Genomic DNA, 18,828 nt, shown 5'->3' on the forward strand with positions numbered 1-18,828 from the left:
TTATTGTACATGAATATCGATCACCGCTCCGTCGCATTCAACGGGCCCCATGCACGACGGCGGTGGTGTGGATCGGATACTAGGATCAGGGTTGTCGAGCGATTACAACAGCATCCAGTAACCCGGGTCTTCTGGTTCATCAACGCCCCGTAATTCGAATGGCAAGGGAAAGAAGACAAGCTTGATTGATTTCCGGAAATTGACCAGGCGGGCACAGATCCGCTTATGATGGATGCAGTTTCCACACGCTGTCATGTTACTGATCATGGCATTCTCATCCAGGAAAAATTCTTCTTCCTCATTGAGAGCCCGGCCGACGCACCCTGGCTTGCTGAGGTGGCGTTGTGGACTCGTTAACATATCTTTCCATGTGTCGATGTGGTCTGATTCAGAGAGATATTCAATATCGAAGTGTTCGGCGATGAGGTTGGTTACAGGGTTCTTGGCATCATCAAGAGCTAGCTTGAAGTAGCGCTTCACGTCGGGATCCCAGTACAAAACTGCAGTGACTTATACCGGCTTTCCGGCTATCTGTTCGGGGTTCCATGTGCGAAGTGAAGGCGCCGTGTTTTCTATTGCCACCAAGAGGTTGTTAGCTGTGATGGTGGGATATCCGAGCCTAGATCACGTACCATCTTCATGTTTTGCACGTTTTGTACTTGTAGTCTCTTCGATGGTGGAAGGGGATCGCTCGCTAGCGAGTCGCTTTCGCGTCGGCAGAGGACTTTTATCTTTTGTCGTCTCTTTGGATACGTTCGAGACGAGGCCAGTGTTGTCAGCCGTCTGTGTACCTTCTTTTTGTTCTCTGTTAGTAAGTGTTCTGTCCTTCAGTGCAAGGCCTTCGTTTACCTGACGTATAATTGGCCTCGATCTCCTTTTCACCTGTTGTGACTGCTGTGTCATTTTTCGTAGCGAGGCCGTGAAGGGCATCATTCTGGGCATCACGCCTTGCAAGGACATCTAGCATCATGCGTGCGATCTCTTCTATATCACCTCGCGGCTTGTCTCGGCTGATCATTTGCGCGACTAACTCAGCCAGTTCGTTATCGGGCAAACCTCTCGGAAGGCTTTCGCGAGCACGTGCCAGAAGGCTCTCCTTAGAAAGAAGAAGTAGGGCTTTGAGGTTCGTGTCGTCTGGTACAGACATTGTGAGTGATAGGTATGAGGTAAGTCAGAAGACAGGTAACGAGAAGTGGCCTGAGTAGCCGAGAAGTGATATTTATCCTCTTGGGAATCAAAATAACAGAGCTCAAATGCGTTTGTCTTACATAAGCATAGAGCAAACAGGTGAGTCCTTGGCAGTGAAAGCATTCATTTCGCCACCCGAAGTTCGTGAACTGGATGAACCAGGGTGGGGATCGTTGCTATGCAAAATCTGGACGAGTAAAGTTCGAATAGAAGTGTTACGTGAAGTTGGTTCGGTGGTTCAGTCTCGAGGCAACTGCTGATACCAGGTAGGTGATAAGACACTATACTCCTTTGGGTGAGTTGGTTGAAGGAAAGAGCCATCCTGCTGGCAGTCTTGATGAGGCCAAACTGTCGCTCTCATAAACACAATTCATGTTGGTATGCAAGCAAAAACGGTGACATGCTGCAAACTTGGAAAGGTCAGAGAATGACACCATTTCACAAGCAAAAGCAAATCCTCGACAGGTAAATCAAAGACACAAAGACACAAGACTGGAAGAATAAAAATCCTCCTAATCAATACTAATACCGCCACACTGACCAGCTCGTCCCGATTCTCTGTATTCACATCACCTGCACCAAATCCCTAATAGCCCCGACCTTCGGCATCATAGGCCTTGTAAGGAGAACCGTTGATGACAACATCTCCAGTGATCCTATCGACATCATACCAACCATTCTGAGCTTGCTTCTTGCAGTTCTCCCACCAATCAGCACCATTCAACCCATCACTAGTATAGGCGATGCACTTTAAACATGTTAGCTACGTTCATTTCGAAAAGAAAATGGAGAAGGATCTTACTCTGCCGCGTCCAATGCTGTATTTCGCCTGCATCTCATTAGCACTGTTGCGTACTTCAAAAACAAGTTAGGTCACGCTAATACACACCACAGAGGAAGCGTAATTGTTGTTACAGGCTTGTGCAGTAAGTTGCCAGTCGTAGTGGAGATTATGGTTCGTATCAAGCAGCTGGCCATCCTTGTATACGTATCCCACATAGCAGTCAAGCTGCATCCAGTTGCCGGAAGGAATCTCGGCCTGCACGGACGGCAGGAGGGCTAAGACAGCTGCGAAAAGGGTGGTGGCGAAGTGCATGGTGATTGAGTTTTGTGGAAGCGTGCCGAAGCGAGCAAAGATGTTAGTAGTGAGAGAGGTGGTGGTGGTAAGTTGATGAAGATTTCGACTGGGGATCGTGAGCCAGCTTTATATGGTTGACTTTGATCGATCAATTACATAATAGACGTCAATATATGCCGATATCCTTCATAAAGCTCCTCTAAAACATTACCCTATTTCGGCGGACTCGAGGTCACAGACGCTCTGTTGGCCAAAACAACCCCGGTGTGTTTCTCAAAGTCCATAGATTTCGGCAGACAGCGTAAGCGGCAGTAAGATTATAGTACAGCATGCTGAATCAACCGCTCGTATAATGATTTCACCGGCCAAGAAAGTGAAGATTAAGTCATGATGTGTTTCCGATGCTGCAATGAGATCGCTTTTGGGTAATCCCAACCTTACCAGTCCTACGATCCCGTATAACATTGAATGAGTTTATATGAAGAGTTTATTCGGTTTAATTATCTATCACAGCTTGTAATATTGCACACACTTGTGCAATGATACTCCCAATAAATAGAGGAGGTCTTAGATTCTGAGCAGGAAGACATTATAGTGCAAAACGTAATTGGGTGCTTTTGTCACAACACCACCGTCATTGCCTATCTTATTGCACATCTGGCAGATTATTTACTAATCACGGACCATGGTATTACGTCGGAAACATCCTTTTAGCAGGCCAAGAGATGTTTGTATAGTTCTAGAAGAAATACTGGGGCGGTGCTACCATCATTGGAGAGAACACCAGCACACCATAAGTAAAGTTTGGCTATAAGGTCGGACCGAATGTTTTGAAATTATTTTCCTCGCATATTACGTCTACAATTCTCCTAAACAGGCAGTTATGGTGTACATCAGGTAAGCCCGGAAATCGGCGTTTATTGTGGGTCTAAACTACACAAGAACTGAACTTCGTAAGCACTACTATAACAATTTTACTAATGATGATGCCACTTATATTGAACTCCAAGAAAGTTCCTGAAAGTCTTTTAGCAACAAAAACCCACTCTAGATATGACCATACTACTTTTAGTCATGATCTACAGATAATTTTAGTGCGTCCAGTATGCATTGATGCGCATTTTAGAGCTTCTGTCTATCAGATCGAGTTATGGAAACTAACTGAACACGAATAAGTGCCGAAGAAGGCACGATACAGCTTCGATGCTCACCCAAGTGCTTATGATCAGCCTCATTTATTGTCCACTGCTCCATAAAAATTTACCAGGTTCAGCATATAAGTACTTAACAACCCTGATCTATCATTTTTGCTATAAGAATCTCAGCAGAATCACTATCCATCGTTTCGGCTCGCTGTTAAAGTCATTATGCATTTTCTTCATCATATTCTGGTCTTGCTTTCCAGCCTAGCACTCCTCGCCCAATGTGTACCAATTGAGGATGCGTCTCCTATGCCTATCAAGGATCTAGAGTCACGTCAATCAGGATTTACATGCTTTTCCGGCCTTTTCCGCGGACGCACCCTCGAGGCTGGGCTTCCACCAGTCTACATCAACATCACCCCTAACCTGAACGTCTATCGCAATGTTGACGATATTCCTTGGACCAACGGAGGCAACGTTCGAAACCATAGATGGCGATGGAGGGCGGGAATTGTTGGTGGAGATCCTACAGTCCAAGTCCAAGTGTATGGTTACGTTGGTGCTCATGTGGAGTTGCGTGCAACAGCTCCGCGATCCGATAATCCTAGGCGTCCAGCAATTGAATTGACACCGAATGAGAATGTCAATGGCGGTCAGGGTAATGGCTGGGGAGAAGCTGTATGTCTCAGTGTGATGAATATTCCACGACCTGATATGACTTACACTCTCTTTGTTCGACTTGGTATGTAGATCACAGATACGGTCATCATATCTGCTGACCAAGTTTAGGAAATATGTACAGATGATTCCAAATATGGATGGGTCTCTTCTTCCACAATATCACTACGCACTGGAAGAAAGAGGCATGACAAGGAGAATCATCTGCATACAGTGATTCGGATCATCCACAACTTAGTCAGGCATAACGCGTCCAAACTCCATGTTTCTGTATTGCCATTATTCAATCAATTATTCCTTTAAATATTAACATGATCGACTGACGATGAAACCCTCACCAACCCAAGTTTGGCTGTGCAACAAAATCATACACAAATACCTGCTCTAGCAACGGATCTGTTTCCTCCTACATTATTGATCAGCTCCATGAAACATGCAAATACAAACAGGGAAAAGCCGTGTAGGTCAAGAAGACTTACCTTCAACTTATCATGCCCAGGATCGAGATCAAACTTTTGCCTCGCAGCCTCGTCCTACAACTCATCAGTCTTCTCTATTTTCCCACAACCATCCATGTTCGCCGACTCTTTCCCTCTTCAATCCAATACACCACACACGAAACAAAGTAAAATTGACTTACCTTGAAAACAACCACAAACCCTGTATCCCAGACACTCTCCCTCTTCACATTGGTCAAATTGAGTGGCGTATTCAACGGCCTGCCTCCCTTCGGTCCTTCGACCAGCAACTCAGGATACTCAGCATAAAGCGCCAGAAAAGCTGCAGTGCGGTCGCCCTTCTGCGCCGGCGTTACTTCGTCGCGGAACCGAAACGTTGCGATACGTGTTACAGGCGATGAGTCAGACGCACTCTGGGTTGCCATGGCTGTGGATATTAGGAGCGAAGGTAGAAGGAGGAGGCGGAAAGATGGAATGATGGAACGCATTTGCGAGGTGAGGTACCAGGTAGAGAGAGGAAAGTCGTGGCCTTGTGTGATATCTTATGCATGCGTATGCATGGAGCGGAGTGGGGTGGTTGGGAGATGCGTGTTCACTTGCATGCATAGCAAATGCGGCAGCGGCCAAGCGAGCGGAGAGCCGATACGACTACTTTCACACGGCACGCAATCAAAACAGATGTTGACGAAGATCAATCCCATGAGTCCAACTTCCAAATTGTAGCTTGCAATAATCTTTTATAATTCCAAAAAATCACCTTTGTTTCACAATATACCACCAATGATTTTTATAGGTGACCTCGTTCGGCTTATGCGGACACACTCCGAGCGAAGGAGACATGCCCTTCCACTTGTTTACTTCAGCTTCCTTCACAAATTCCGCCCCTAGAACCTTCCAGCATCACATTTCTCCCTCAATTTCAAATTATCTAGCCGCAGTAAAGAGTATTGGATGCGGAGCATGTGCAAGATACCCGATGGTTGGGATGCAGCTCATTTGTTCGTCTACCGAAAATCCAGATTGGAATGCTGCTGCTAGATCTGGATTCCTGTAGAGTTTGGTAGTGACGTATTCCTGGTATGGACCTCTCCAGGTGGTAATGGAAATTGAACGTCCCGCCTTGGTATACATGGCGCAGCACCGAAGTCTGGGTGGCGTCTGGTTTACTACATTCAAGCCCACGAATGGTAATTGGAGTGCTTTCAGCGATGGAAGAAGATGCAATAGCTTCTTAAATGCAAAAAGGGCGTCAAACTCTTTTTTAGCTGCACCTATAATGTGAAGGTTGATCGAACGCCGAGTGCCGTTATCGGGTATCGTCGCTTCCAAAGCAGCAATTAAGGTGAGTTGGATAGTTGTCTCATTGGTACCGATTCTCATATGCTCGACGAATGCTCGTTCTCTGGGGTCGTTTGTCTGGTATCTCAAATCTCGATTCATTTTAGAGCTGAGGCTACCCTTGTCTGAGAGTCTCATGTACTAGTCATACCAGTCCGTTGCAGAAGAGAGAAGACAATGTTGCTTTCAGGGAAACTTGGAGAAAGCAACGGTCGAGCTGTTTCCAGTTCGTCAGTAGAGAGCTACCGAAATCTTCACATCAGCTGCAACATCTTGCAAGGTCGTACACTCCGCGGATGGATGTGTTTGTTGGCAAGAGGTGCAGAATGAGGTAAGATGGCAGTATCGGCATGTATTCAACTTCGCACCATCTTCAAGTTGAGACTCTCTTCTATAACAGTGATAGCAATATGGTTCGTAGCTAACTATAGGTGTTAGCTTAATGACGAACAAAATGGTCATAGTTTGTTGGCAGTCAGTTCTCATACATTCCCAACTGATGTTCCAACTTCACAAGGGTCCAGAGTACCGAGTTTTGAGAGCTTCTAGCTCCTATAAATGTCTCAGAATCTATTCATTCGTCTTGCCAAGTGAGCCGAACGACATACCTGCTCACAATAGTACTCATTCCAATGCCTGCCAGCTAAAGGCACATATCCTTTTTGCTTGTTTCAAGCAACAAGCACCTTGCAGATTTGCTTGTGATTTCTGTTCCAGTCTTGCTTTTGACATTTTGCTCAGCAGTATGAGACTCTTTGGCAAGCGTTGCATCGCTTGAGATTGGACGTTGTGTCTCAGCAGTAGAAGCATAGAGCTTGTTTCAATGCCAAAGTTGGGGTTCGTCGCCAATATGATTCTGAATCTGGTTGAGGATCTTGGGAAGCCATTCTTAGGTTGCGGTGAAAATGTTCAATCTTGCGACACGTCCGCAGAAACGACCCCCGCCTCTTGTGTAACTGAGATAGCCGGATAAAAGGTGGTCCGACCACAACTCCATATCGCCAACACCACGCACTACTTAACTACAAAAACTCAGTAAACAAACATTGTTATAGTAGGTAAATCTCTAGCACTTTTGTGTATTTGATTGCGCTATCTATAGTAACCTTTGCTGTGACTTGGGCTGATAGTTGGAGTGGATTTATCCGGCTATTTTCGCTCCCCAACAGCCCGCACTTTGCGTCTCTTACTCAGCCAATAGGCTCGCTTATATACTTTTCCTCGAACTCGAAAACCCAATTCATTTCCTTTTCAAAGCTCGTTGCTCAAGGCTACTGCATTTGTAACTAGGCAGTTATAGTAGCTACGGAATTGTAATTTAACCTTGCGAGAGGCAGACTTGTCAAAGAGAAGATATATGGTAATTTTAGAAACAAATTGAAGGTATCAAAATCGTGTGCTTCTTCGACATCCAAATCTACCCAAATACATTCTATTCTGATTATGCAAGAGTTTTGGTAGGTATCTGCTCTCAGAATCTACACATAGCTGGATAGATGGATTACGCTATGTGAGTTCATTGTCACGATATAGTGTACAGTACTGCGTCATGCAAGATAGACAGATAGGCTGAAATCAGCATGCCAAGATGCATAAGCTATACTCTGAATGTAAAGTAATTACCTAATATGTCCCCCTAGGTCATGCAAATCCCCAGTTAGTTGCAGAACTTACTTTGTAGGTGCGGGTCCGAGCACTTGGATTCTGTACGTAGCGAATCAGAGCGCGGCACGACTATGGGCATCCCTGCAGTGCACGGACTGTGTAAGCCGTCACCCCACTTTTGCCCGACACCGTCGTATGGTAGCTCCGTCTTAGTAGACATATTGCTTTATACTAAGATCTCCACTACCGATCAGCATGAAGGATATAAGCCGTAATCCCTTCCCCGACTTCTATCACCCTCTCGCCCCTAAGTTCATCCGCGTCTTTGAGCTTGATGCCGGCGAATTCTCGGACCCCATAGCCGGGCGGCTGGTGCCGCAGGCGATGGACACTGAGCCGTACGAGGCCATATCATACGTTTGGGGTGACCCAAAAAAGCGGCGCGACATCACCATCGATGGAGCGACGCTGTCTGTGACAGAGAACCTGCATGGGGCGCTGACAGCCTACCGACACCGACCGGTTGCTGGGAGCAGCGAAGTGCTAGATGTGGGCAAGGCACCAGCGCAAAGACAACCAGTACGGCGGTTATGGGTCGACGCAGTGTGTATAAACCAGGAGGACTTGGAAGAACGTCTCTCCCAAGTCAAACTCATGTCGTTTATCTATGCCGGCGCGAGCCGTGTCCTTTCGTGGCTCGGCTGGGAAACGAGCGAGGTTGGCCGCTTCCTAATCCAGGACGCCATCCGCTTCATACACGATTTCATGAAAGACCCAGAGGCTGGTCTCTGCGACGCGCGCATCCTTCTTCAGCACGACTACCTAGCTGACCCCTCGGCGGACGTCGCTCACTTATCCGAAGACGACCGGCGCCGATTTGAGGAGCAGGCATACAAGTGGGAGGCTGTCAGATTTTTCTTCGAGATTGAATACTTCCACCGAGCGTGGATTGTGCAGGAGCTTGGCCTCGCCCGCCAGGCTCTCTTGATCACGGCCCTGAAGCCCGCCGACGACGGTGCCAAAGCTGATAAGGAGAACTCTCCTGGCCATGCAACTACTGTCGAGGACGGAAACTGGGCCCTAGATGTCGACACTATCGACTGGGGACTAACGGGCCGCTTCGTCGAGTTCTTGGATTACAGCGGTGCCTCGCTCGTGACACATCTCAGTCTATCGTCGTGGGTCGCCCATCACATCGTGATGGTCTGGGCTACTAAGGAAGATGACACGCCCAAGTGTGACTTTCTGACTGCTATGCACTGGACGCGCATATTGGGCGTAAGTGACCCACGTGACCGTATCTTCAGTCTACTTGGTCACCCTATGGCCATCCTTGGCGGCGAGCCTGTAATTCAACCTGACTACACGCGTACGCGTGGGGTCATATATACGAGGCTAGCCGTCAACTTCATCCAAAAGACGAAGAATCTGCACGTGGTCAGCTTTGTCGACCACGAGAATGGCCCTTCCCTGGAGGAATCGGATTGGGACCCGCAGCACGAAGCTAGGATGCCCAGCTGGGTGCCTGACTGGCATAGCATTAACCGTACCACACCGATCGACTACCCGATAGCTGCGACCGCCACTGAGGATGACGAGATCTGTTTCGAGGGTGGACTTGATTGTGAGAATGGGACATTGCTCCCACACCTTCTGGTACGAGGTTGGGTGATCGACGAGATCTCAACTGTTTCGCGCCGCATGGAAACGACAGACTTCCCAATCACACACTTGGCACGAGAACGGACAAAGCAAAACCCTTTCTGGCTCGATCACGTGTGGGAGCTGATCTACCCTATTGAACAGCCAAACAACACATTCACAAGCCCTGGTTGCGACGCGCTGGCCGTGTTGGACTCACTCTCAATGGCCCTCTCGCTCGGCATGCGGGAAGAGGATGATCCAAACAGCGATATAGGGTCGAGTCAGACAATAGAAGAACACCGTCGATCGTTTGCCGCCTACATTCTCGAGTATCACGAGCTGCTTCGCGGCGCATTGTCTGAAGCCGGTGATGTTAATGATGACGACAAGAGCTATCTGCCTGTTCGCTCACTCTTCGACAGCCTGCCGGCCGAGGCGCAAATTGAGCTGCGACGACGCGCAGAAGGAGCCACCGCGGGCGGATTCCTCGAGTGCATGACGTGGCCATCAATGTGCCGTATCGTGTACCGTACGGCATCGGGTCTCGTAGGCATGGGCTCGCGCGTCACGCGGCCAGGGGACCTGGTTTGCCGAGTCAGAGGCTCGGCCGTGCCGATGACGTTGCGGAGGACCAATGATTCCAACGCCAGTGAGGTAACTGGGATGGCAACTAACACCGAGCCGGTTATGTCACTTCGTTGCGTTCATATTGGACCTACTGTTGTACCGGCTCGTATGAAGCGGGGCGTCACTGATGGCGCAGAGTTTGGTGAAAAGGCTGCAAATTTTCGAATCATATAATTGAGCCATCTTGGCTATGTAGGCTGTTTGAGAGGTACATATTGATTTTGCTGAGCTGGATGTTTTCTTACTATTGGTCATGTATATTTTTACTTATTTAATTGTTAATAGTTGTTGTGTTGACTGAGTTGGGATATATGAAGTGGCTTGATATAATGTTTGATGTGAAAGAGCGTCAGGAACGACTTCGTACTTTGGTAAGAAACACTCTAGCTATCGAACACGCAATTGTAGTTGATGCTTCTACCTAGCACCAGATTAGAACTTGCAAACAACCGTAGAGCCATTTCTTATAGAGCTTCACTGAGAGTATTTACCCCTAACAGCACCTGTGATCTGACTACAGCAACCATCCCCAGCCTCTTTCTTCGATGGAGCCCGCCGTACCCGCATACACAGCAACCAGCGTGACACCCAGCCCCTCCATTACAATTATTTCTCGCAAATGTCGTGCAGTCAAATTCATTGTTACAATTTGCACATTGCTAGCAAAGGTTTTACGCCATTAGCTTCGTCGAATACAGCTCGGGAAAACAAGTTCTTCTAAACATACTGCAGCTGCAGTGGCTAGCAAGGTGAAGAGAACGGGAAGGAGGCTTTTGTAGAGCTTCATGCTGGGAAATGTATTGCAAAGCGTGTAGTTTGTAGGCTGTGATATGTGATGTGTGATGTAGATGTGTCAGTTTTAAGTAGGAAAAGAGTCTTGACTATGTTCCCTTCCCTATTTCTAGAAGATGGGGAGGAGGCAGCAGCGGCCTTTATATACGCAGTGCACATATGGCCGAAAAACTAGTCTCTCCACTGTGCTTGTATCGGCTGTTCTCCGGCTGACAAGTATTTAGAGTTTTTAATTCTAAATGAGGGCTACTTCTCCGTGAAGGTTTATCTTTACGTCATAGATATTATATCAATTAGTGATAAACACGCTTATGTTTTGCCTTAAAGATAGTTCTCAAAGACCACGCGCCCTTGAAGTATTGCTGACTCGATTACATAAGATCAGAGATTCGGCTTTACTGGTGATAGTTATAGTAATATCCGACTTCATTGCTGACAACCTTTTATCGTACGTGTAGGTACGGGGTTGTGTGTTGATATCATAGTGTGTATTCTCCATCGCTATGAACTATCCACGGTATTCATTTATCAGTAGTGTATAGCTACTGCTTTTTCTTGCTAAAGTAGTGCATCCTTGTTGCTGCTACAGTGACTTGTTGCTTTGAGTCAGCTAAAGTCTTTGATTCATGTAGTCTGACATAGGCTGCTAGAAGAAACCTCAAAGTAACCCGGACAGGCCTCCGAAAGAAAAAATTTCCCGTCTCACCATACGTCACGGCACGTAGTTGTGAATCATATAACTCTATTGCACTTAGAATTAACTTTAGTATAGCACTGTCTCCAGTCCAGCTCTTTATATTTTTAAAAAGTTTGTCGGCAGTTAGCTCAGATGTTGCCATATTGCCGGTGAAGCCAGCATCGACAACGATAGATAGCATAGAGCATTCTGTGTAAAGTGCGTCATATCGACTTCGGTTGACGTTCCAGCTATGTTAGAAGGATGGTTCATCTCGATTCTAAAAATGTCGTGAGTAGCGGTTGTGCTTGTGGTTCATGTTTCCATTCGCGACTTAGATGGCTCAAGGGATGACGCAAAGCTCCTCACTAGAGTGCAGGGAAGAACTGCGATACACGCTCCAGAGGATTTAGCTTGAACCTTAGCTACGTCGATGTGAAATATGTGATGATTGGTAGATCAATCTGCCGACCTGTATCCACCAAATATCACCTCCGATGCTGTATCAGAATCTCACAAACACCATCCAAACTGTTCTTCCTTGTTTCATTATGCTTGGGAAAACACGCTCGCTCCGAGTTGCCAGGCGAGTTCTTATAATATGCTAAGCGCGCCTGCGTCTTGAGAGCCGCAGTACACATCGATAACGCACGAAAGAGCAAAGCTAAACGCTCTCATTTCGACGAATTCAGATCCACGTCGCTGTTACCTTCTTACCCGTAGCCGTAGCCTAACGATAGGCTCTAGTCACCACCCTGTCCATATTACCAAGGAGAACTTCGTGTCTTTCGAAATGGCGCATTCTTCGACTATGCCATCGCAATGCACGGCATCCCTCTCACAAAACACCAGTAGTGTCAATATCGACATCTTTATAGGTACATTAGCGTGATTTAGATAAACATGACACAATGCAATACGAGATAGAGGTGATTCATTCGGCAGCACTCAGATCTGGATGCGCTACTAGCCCTTAGTTGAGCCGCTATTGGCGCTGAAATTACCTAACACAGCTAGCTTATTAGAAGTAGTAACGTACATCCCTTCGTACCGGAACAACCGGTGTACCGGAACACTTTTCTCCGAGTAAGCAGATAAGAGGCAGAAAAACTTGTTGAAAGATATTCACGAACTTTTATCGTTTGTGCTCGTATACATTCTATAGATTACTAATACTCGAATAGAAAAATACGTAGTGGTGCGGCCGTAGGTCGTTAATACGCTGGCGGCAATATTTTGTGCCTTCGCTAGCATCTCAGCCTACGCAATTATTTTACTCTAGATTTCCTTATCAGATATATCAAGTAACTCTCTAGGTATAATAGTCTTAATTCCTTCTCTTAACATACTAGATAACGATCTGTAGTAGCAATAAGAAAATTTCTCCGTTAAGGAAGCGATTAGTACAATTAGCCACGAGGGTTTAACGTAACGGACCTAGCTTTATTATCTGTAATAAATGTTTACGTAAACTTTCTTGAAGTCAATTATATGACTTTTTTTCTAGCACTTTCTATTAGTCTTTATTCTATTATTAGCATAAACGTGAGAAACATCTACGACTAGGATATGCACTTAATATAAGACGCTGTGATATTTACTAAAGTAACTATAGACCCTACTAGTAAGGAATTAGTCCTAGAGTTGCCTCGTAACGTGCGTAACATCATCTCTGCTAGAGCTAGACATAGTAACGTTCCTCGCACTATTGTTCATTATCAGCATTGAGGTCGACCTTCGAAGGAGGCCAAAACTAAGAGCCAGCAATACCTAAGTCCCGCTAAGGAGAAAGCGTTAATTTCCTATTAAGAATGAGCGCTAGTATATCCCAATCCGTATCAAGTATATGCCTTCGCTCGCCTTCTGCATTGCCCGCCGACAAGTGTCCAATCGACCCGCTAAACCACCACCCTAGAACTACCCTCAAGCCTTCTATCTCCTTCATCTAGAGATTGAATCAGGAAATAACAAAGCAATAACTACTAGTCCATTTGCCTCGTCTCTGACATGCAACCCTTTGGCGCTACACTGTGCTTATTCTAAGCTGCAGATAGACTTTAGCTATTGCTTGCACGAGTATAGGATAGAAAGTGAACGCATTATTGATCGCATGTAGAAGACACATGTGCCTTGCAGGAAGGTCCACAATGATAGCATAGCGAGGACAGTACAGATTCCCAAGCAGCAGGCAGTTACGAGGCTAGGGGTCAGGCATATCGATGCACGACTGGCCAATAATCGGGCGACCTTTGCCGCGCGCCCACAGCCATGTCCACGGCATGGAGTTAGCGCTCGTCCACACCTCAATCAGCCTGCATCTCAGCCTGCTGACATGCTGTGGCATGCAGGCCACTGTGTAGGCCGCAAGGCTGAGCAGCAGCAAACATTGCCGCCAGGCCAACAGACTACCTCTTCACAAACACCCACTTTCTCTCTACCAGAAGTGCTCACAACAGCCTCTCTGTGTTCCTAACTTACTGATAGCAACTCATGGCGCGCCAGCTGCGCCGCGAAGACTACACGGTAGGCTGGGTGTGCGCCCTGCCCGTCGAGCTGGCGGCTGCGCAGGAGATGCTCGACGAAGAGCACGACATGCCTCCGTCCAGCACCCATGACACTAACATCTACACCTGCGGTCGAGTTGGTAAGCATAACGTCGTTATTGCATGTCTGCCCGAAGGACAAATGGGCACCCACTCAGCTGCCGCGGTCGCTGTGTAAATGAAGCTGGCATTCACATCCACGCGCTTTGCGCTGATGGTAGGCGTTGGAGGAGGCGTGCCTAGCAAGGATGCAGATATTAGGCTTGGAGATGTCGTGGTTAGCAAGCCGCATCAAGTGCATGGCGGAGTGGTGCAGTACGATTCTGGCAAGGTTACACCGAGCGGGTTTGAGCGCACGGGGTGGCTTGACGCTCCGCCGCCAGTCCTACTTCACGCGGTCACAAACCTGAAGGCCAGTCATATGAGGGGAAAATACAGACTGTCTGAGTATCTCTCTAAGCTAGACAGCCTGCCAGGCTTCACGCGAGAAGCTGCCGGATACTCTCTTTGCCGCGACGTACGACCATGAGGGAGGAGCAACATGTAAGCATTGCGACAAAAGCCATCTAGCAGATCGGGAGCCGCGAGAGCAAGAGGTGTTAGTGCATTACGGCACGATCGCATCGGGCAACCAAGTCATAAGGAATGCGGCGGAACGAGACAGGATCAGCGCAGAGCTGGGCGGCGTGCTTTGCTTCGAGATGGAAGCGGCTGGGCTTATGAACAGCTTTCCGTATCTGGTGATCCGCGGCATCTCCGACTACGCGGACTCGCACAAGAGCAAGCGGTGGCAGCCATATGCGGCGGCGACAGCGGCAGCGTGCGCCCAGGCAATGCTGTCTGTGATACCAACAACCGAGGTTGAAGGTGCACTTCCAATCAATACGGCTATTACAAAGAAGGGTCACGGTGAGAACATCTTTCCTATCCCTACTCGAGTTATCTGGAATCACATTGTAACAACAACGCTAAGTATTTTGTAGCTCGAAACGATACCTCGAATAGATATCATACACCGAACAATTGTTGTCAGTCGGACAAATACAGGGCTATTGCTATGGAACAGGCGCTCCATGCTGAACTTCGTGAGCAAAATCAGTGTTTTCGTTGCGGTGTATACAACCATATGAGAAAAGATTGCTACGCTTCAGAGAAAACTGTCCGTGAATTCCGGTGGGACTATGGTTTGTGTTTAAGATGTGGCTTACCTGGACACATGGCCAGAGATTGTTCATGTTTTGACAACACTTCTCCGTATGCTATAAAATGATGGCTAAAGAGCAGGATATCTACAGCGAACATAGAGAACGACATACTGCTTAGTCATTCCGAAATGTCTTTGAGTAATAAAAGTATAACTATTGTATGGTAGAACACACTCATTTCACTATATTAGGACTAAAAAGCGCATTGTTCTGGCAGAGGGGACAGCTGTCTAGTATATATAATGCTACACGGTAACACTATAAAGTACACCTTACACGACTACTCCTGTAAAGCACTAGCACGTCTGTAGAAATACCCCTACGGCATGGTTCGTGTGGTAAGAACAGAGTTGACGTAAGATCTAGAAACCGATCGTGATCGCGACTATACATAGAGAGATCGTAGGCGTAAAGTCGTTTCATAGATTTGCTGTCGCTTGCCTACTTTGATATCTGCTGACCGTTGTACCTGACCTTGTGAGCTGTCATTATCGCTGTGACGCTTATCTAGTAAGCTTCACGCGTCAGGTGACTGGTTATCCTGAGCTTGCCTCTATTCAGCTAGTTTGATAACTCCAATTATGTCAGCATTACTGATTGGTGTACTAGACACGGAGGTACCAAAACTGTGTGGCAATCACCCGCGAATCAGTCAACATACCAGCCCCTACAGCTGGCGAGTAGGCCTGGACGATCCTATTGAATAACTAGACGTATACAGAAGTGACAGATTTGTTGCGACAGACAGAACTGATGGTGGCGGCCTTAGAATTTGTAGGGCGCATTATTGAGATGAAGCGAGTGCCCTCGCATACCTAGAGGGTAGGTATATGCACCAATGTAAATTTTATATTCGCGGGCATATATTGACTCAGAATCGAGTCTAATATACTTTTTAATAGGTAAATATAATCATTATGGTATCTGTATGCCACCATAGTGTTGTAAAGCGAAAGTACCAGCAAGTTTGTCCGCCACGGCGGTTGTTCCATTACGAAGGGATGTACGTTAGGCTTCTTGGTGTGGAAATTCTTTACTGCTTCATATAGTCTACGAAAGCTTCTCATAGTTATATAGAAGCAAAAGTAAGGCCTTCGTAGCCTGGAGCGGTAGCGTCTAGGTTTACGGCTTATCGTGCTACTAAAAAGACAGCAAGAATGCTATAATTAAACTACTAAGCTAAAAGGTGAGTAAGGTTTGAAAGAATGTATTCTAAAGATATCCTAGGCATGCAGTCGCTGTTCGTGTTATGAGGAAAGAAAAGGAGTGTTTGGTAGTTCCGCTACGGCGGTTATTCCATTACAAATGGATTCATGTTACTACTTAGAACCGACATAAAAAAAAAAGCAAGACCAAAGGACACATCTTCTAGCTTCTGGCACAACAACACAACGACAAAGAAAAAAAAACCTTAAACGGGGTATAAAGAACATCTAAATACCCAGAAAAACACCCAAGCACAAGGAAAACCCGCACAATAACCTTTGTCTCATTGTCCCAAACCTAAACATCTTTCCTACCCCCACCAGGCTTCCTGAGCCTCTTCGTCGTAGTCCGCGGTTCCGCCCCACGCGTCCGCTTCCCCGTCGTACTCATTGTCTCCACACCACTCACCTGCTTCCCCCCTGTAACCTCCGTAGCCTTTGCAGCAGCCCCCGGCGCCGAGCCCGCTCTCTGAATCGGCGGCGACGAGCACGCAGGCCGAGCAGATCTCTTACTCCTTCCCTTATAGCGCGCAGACCAACTAGGAGGCAGCGCATCTCTCCTCTCCACAACCGTAGAAGGGTATAAGCGCTGCGGCTCGTCGGCTGCTCTGTCGTAGAACCCTGCTTTCTTTTGCTTGAGGAAGTTGTATTCGGGAATATCTGGTGTTTTTTCTCGACGTTGCTCGGGGTCGACGTCGACAATGGCTTGGATGTTTTCGCGGGAGTCGGTGACTACGATTTTGGGGATGTCTTCGAAGATGTGGGGGGCGGGTGCGGTGTTGGGGTCGCTGGGGGTGTCGGGTTCGGTGGCTTCTTCTGTGTCGGAGCCGCCGTCTGCTGGTCCTGTCTCTTCCATAAAAGTCTGCTCGAGTTCCTCGAGGGTCACGGCTGCGTCGTAGTTGGCGTTGGTGAGTAACCTCTGGTATGGCTGGTCAATTTGAGTTGGTTGGAGAGTGGAGCTGGCGTTTTGTTGAGTATTAGCTTTGGGTTTACTGACACGGGTAGGCTGCCTGATCGAAGGTTGAGTGCGGGGATTCAGAGGAGCTCTTGGTGGCTCATGGTGGACTGGTGGAGGCTCGTCAACGGATGGGTCGTCTTCAGCGATATAAAAGGATTGATTGAAATTAAGCGGTCCTCCCAAATGACTCTCTTCTGGTTCAGGCACTGGTGGAGATTCATTGATGACCGGCCCGTCATCTTCAGCCACATAGAAAGATTGGTTGATATTACGCGGTCCTCCTAAATGGCTCTCACCTGGGCCAGTGACTGGTCTCAAAACCGTATTCGAAATCTCCCCTAAGACCCACCTGTTCCTCACAGGTGCCAAAGTCTGCTCAGTCGAGGTTTGAGCGAGGAGAGGCTGAGAAGATGATGTCGGTTCGTCCTCATCAGCCATATAGAAGGCCTGGTTCACATCACACGGTAATCTATTCTCCTTGGAAGTGCCAGCACTAGAAGCTTTCTCGGTCGAAGACGAATTGCGTGCATTCGGGGGAGCTAGTGGTGGCTTGTGATAGGCTGGTAGAGATTCATCGATAACCGTCTCGTCATCGCCAGCCATATAGAAGGCCCGGTTGACATCACGCGGTAGCCTATTATCCCTAGGAGTACTGACACTAGAAGCCCTCTCAGTCGGTGATGAACCTCTTGTACTCGGAAGAGCTGGTGGTGCCTCGTGTTGTACCGGTGCAGGTTCATCGACGGATAGGTCGTATTTGGTCAGCAAGAAGGACTTAGTGATATTACGCGGTACTCTCGTGTGACTCTCGCCTGAATCAACGACTGGTATCGGATTCACATTCGCAATCCATCGTAAGATCCTCCTGTTCCCGCTAGGTGCCTCGGCCATGCGAGATTGTTGGATGGCCCGGTCATCAGCCGCGCGAATCTCGTCGAGCAGCGAGACTGGAAGCGACGACTGGTGGAGGTTTGCGACGAGGTACCTTTCCATAGCTCTCATACAGGAAAGTGACAGGTGGTTGTTGTTGTCTTCGTCATTATGCATGATTTCTAGCAATTCGCGCATCACGCGCCTTGGGTCCTGAGCGGAGATGTATACAGCTGTAGGAAGTTAGTGTGTGCGATAGTCTTGTCAGACGAGTTTTCAACAAACCTCGATTAGCCATTTTATTGTCGATATTGACATTTAATTTGGGTTTGTATATGCTGGTGGTATATAGGTTGTTCAGGGCAGATTGAGTGTGGAGTAGTCAAAAAGATGTGCGAACGAGCCAAGGAAAAGCACACAGGGTGATTGTGTGGAAGAGTTTGGTTTTTGATAGCCCTGAAACAAACCTTCGTTTGGTAGTGAGAAGAGTTTGGGAAATCTCTCGCAATGGTTGAGTATGCTTTCACTCTGTGTCACCGCGTGCTGAGCGCGCGATGGACCACACTGCCTAATATAGAGCGTAAACTGAAGATTTGTACCCCAATAAAGGATTTTTGGTGACCTTTGTTCCATAAAGAAACTTAGCAGACATTGTTGAAGCGGCATAACATGTTGCCTCGCAACCATCGAGATCACGTGTGCGCGCTTTCACACCTTGGCTCGAGAGCGAGAAGATGAAAGCTCTTTACACTAGATTCTGATTTTTTTGACAGCACACGAGCAACTGAATTTTGCAAAGGGCTAGAGCAATCCCAAGGTTA

General features: G+C 47.4%; 7 protein-coding genes across 7 annotated transcripts; 3 read left to right on the top strand and 4 right to left on the bottom strand.

Annotated features, from left to right (window-relative positions):
* Positions 1 to 102: 102 nt before the first annotated feature.
* On the bottom strand, positions 103 to 1,147 carry COCCADRAFT_22611 (uncharacterized protein; the record flags this gene model as incomplete). Its single annotated transcript, XM_007709619.1, has 3 exons — positions 103 to 458; positions 633 to 791; positions 850 to 1,147. The coding sequence occupies 3 exons, from the start codon at positions 1,145 to 1,147 to the stop codon at positions 103 to 105; spliced, it is 813 nt and encodes a 270-aa protein (XP_007707809.1).
* Positions 1,148 to 1,774: 627 nt separating this feature from the next.
* Positions 1,775 to 2,284, bottom strand: COCCADRAFT_32958 (uncharacterized protein; the record flags this gene model as incomplete). The annotated part of the gene is made up of 3 exons (XM_007709641.1): positions 1,775 to 1,936; positions 1,991 to 2,017; positions 2,078 to 2,284. 3 exons carry the CDS (start codon positions 2,282 to 2,284, stop codon positions 1,775 to 1,777), a joined length of 396 nt encoding a protein of 131 aa, XP_007707831.1.
* Positions 2,285 to 3,717: 1,433 nt separating this feature from the next.
* COCCADRAFT_1302 (uncharacterized protein) lies at positions 3,718 to 4,197 on the top strand (the record flags this gene model as incomplete). Its single annotated transcript, XM_007709593.1, has 2 exons — positions 3,718 to 4,086; positions 4,159 to 4,197. The coding sequence occupies 2 exons, from the start codon at positions 3,718 to 3,720 to the stop codon at positions 4,195 to 4,197; spliced, it is 408 nt and encodes a 135-aa protein (XP_007707783.1).
* Positions 4,198 to 4,420: 223 nt separating this feature from the next.
* Positions 4,421 to 4,969, bottom strand: COCCADRAFT_84335 (uncharacterized protein; the record flags this gene model as incomplete). The annotated part of the gene is made up of 3 exons (XM_007709681.1): positions 4,421 to 4,492; positions 4,566 to 4,619; positions 4,727 to 4,969. 3 exons carry the CDS (start codon positions 4,967 to 4,969, stop codon positions 4,421 to 4,423), a joined length of 369 nt encoding a protein of 122 aa, XP_007707871.1.
* Positions 4,970 to 7,742: 2,773 nt separating this feature from the next.
* COCCADRAFT_84449 (uncharacterized protein) lies at positions 7,743 to 9,932 on the top strand (the record flags this gene model as incomplete). The annotated part of the gene is made up of 1 exon (XM_007709682.1): positions 7,743 to 9,932. One exon carries the CDS (start codon positions 7,743 to 7,745, stop codon positions 9,930 to 9,932), a length of 2,190 nt encoding a protein of 729 aa, XP_007707872.1.
* A 3,784-nt stretch (positions 9,933 to 13,716) lies between these two features.
* On the top strand, positions 13,717 to 15,034 carry COCCADRAFT_32961 (uncharacterized protein; the record flags this gene model as incomplete). Its single annotated transcript, XM_007709642.1, has 4 exons — positions 13,717 to 13,943; positions 14,013 to 14,286; positions 14,318 to 14,636; positions 14,994 to 15,034. 4 exons carry the CDS (start codon positions 13,717 to 13,719, stop codon positions 15,032 to 15,034), a joined length of 861 nt encoding a protein of 286 aa, XP_007707832.1.
* Positions 15,035 to 16,477: 1,443 nt separating this feature from the next.
* COCCADRAFT_1306 (uncharacterized protein) lies at positions 16,478 to 18,305 on the bottom strand (the record flags this gene model as incomplete). Its single annotated transcript, XM_007709594.1, has 2 exons — positions 16,478 to 18,240; positions 18,293 to 18,305. 2 exons carry the CDS (start codon positions 18,303 to 18,305, stop codon positions 16,478 to 16,480), a joined length of 1,776 nt encoding a protein of 591 aa, XP_007707784.1.
* Positions 18,306 to 18,828: the final 523 nt, after the last annotated feature.

This window comes from Bipolaris zeicola, assembly GCF_000523435.1.
Source record: "Bipolaris zeicola 26-R-13 unplaced genomic scaffold scaffold_10, whole genome shotgun sequence".
NCBI lineage: Eukaryota > Fungi > Ascomycota > Dothideomycetes > Pleosporales > Pleosporaceae > Bipolaris > Bipolaris zeicola.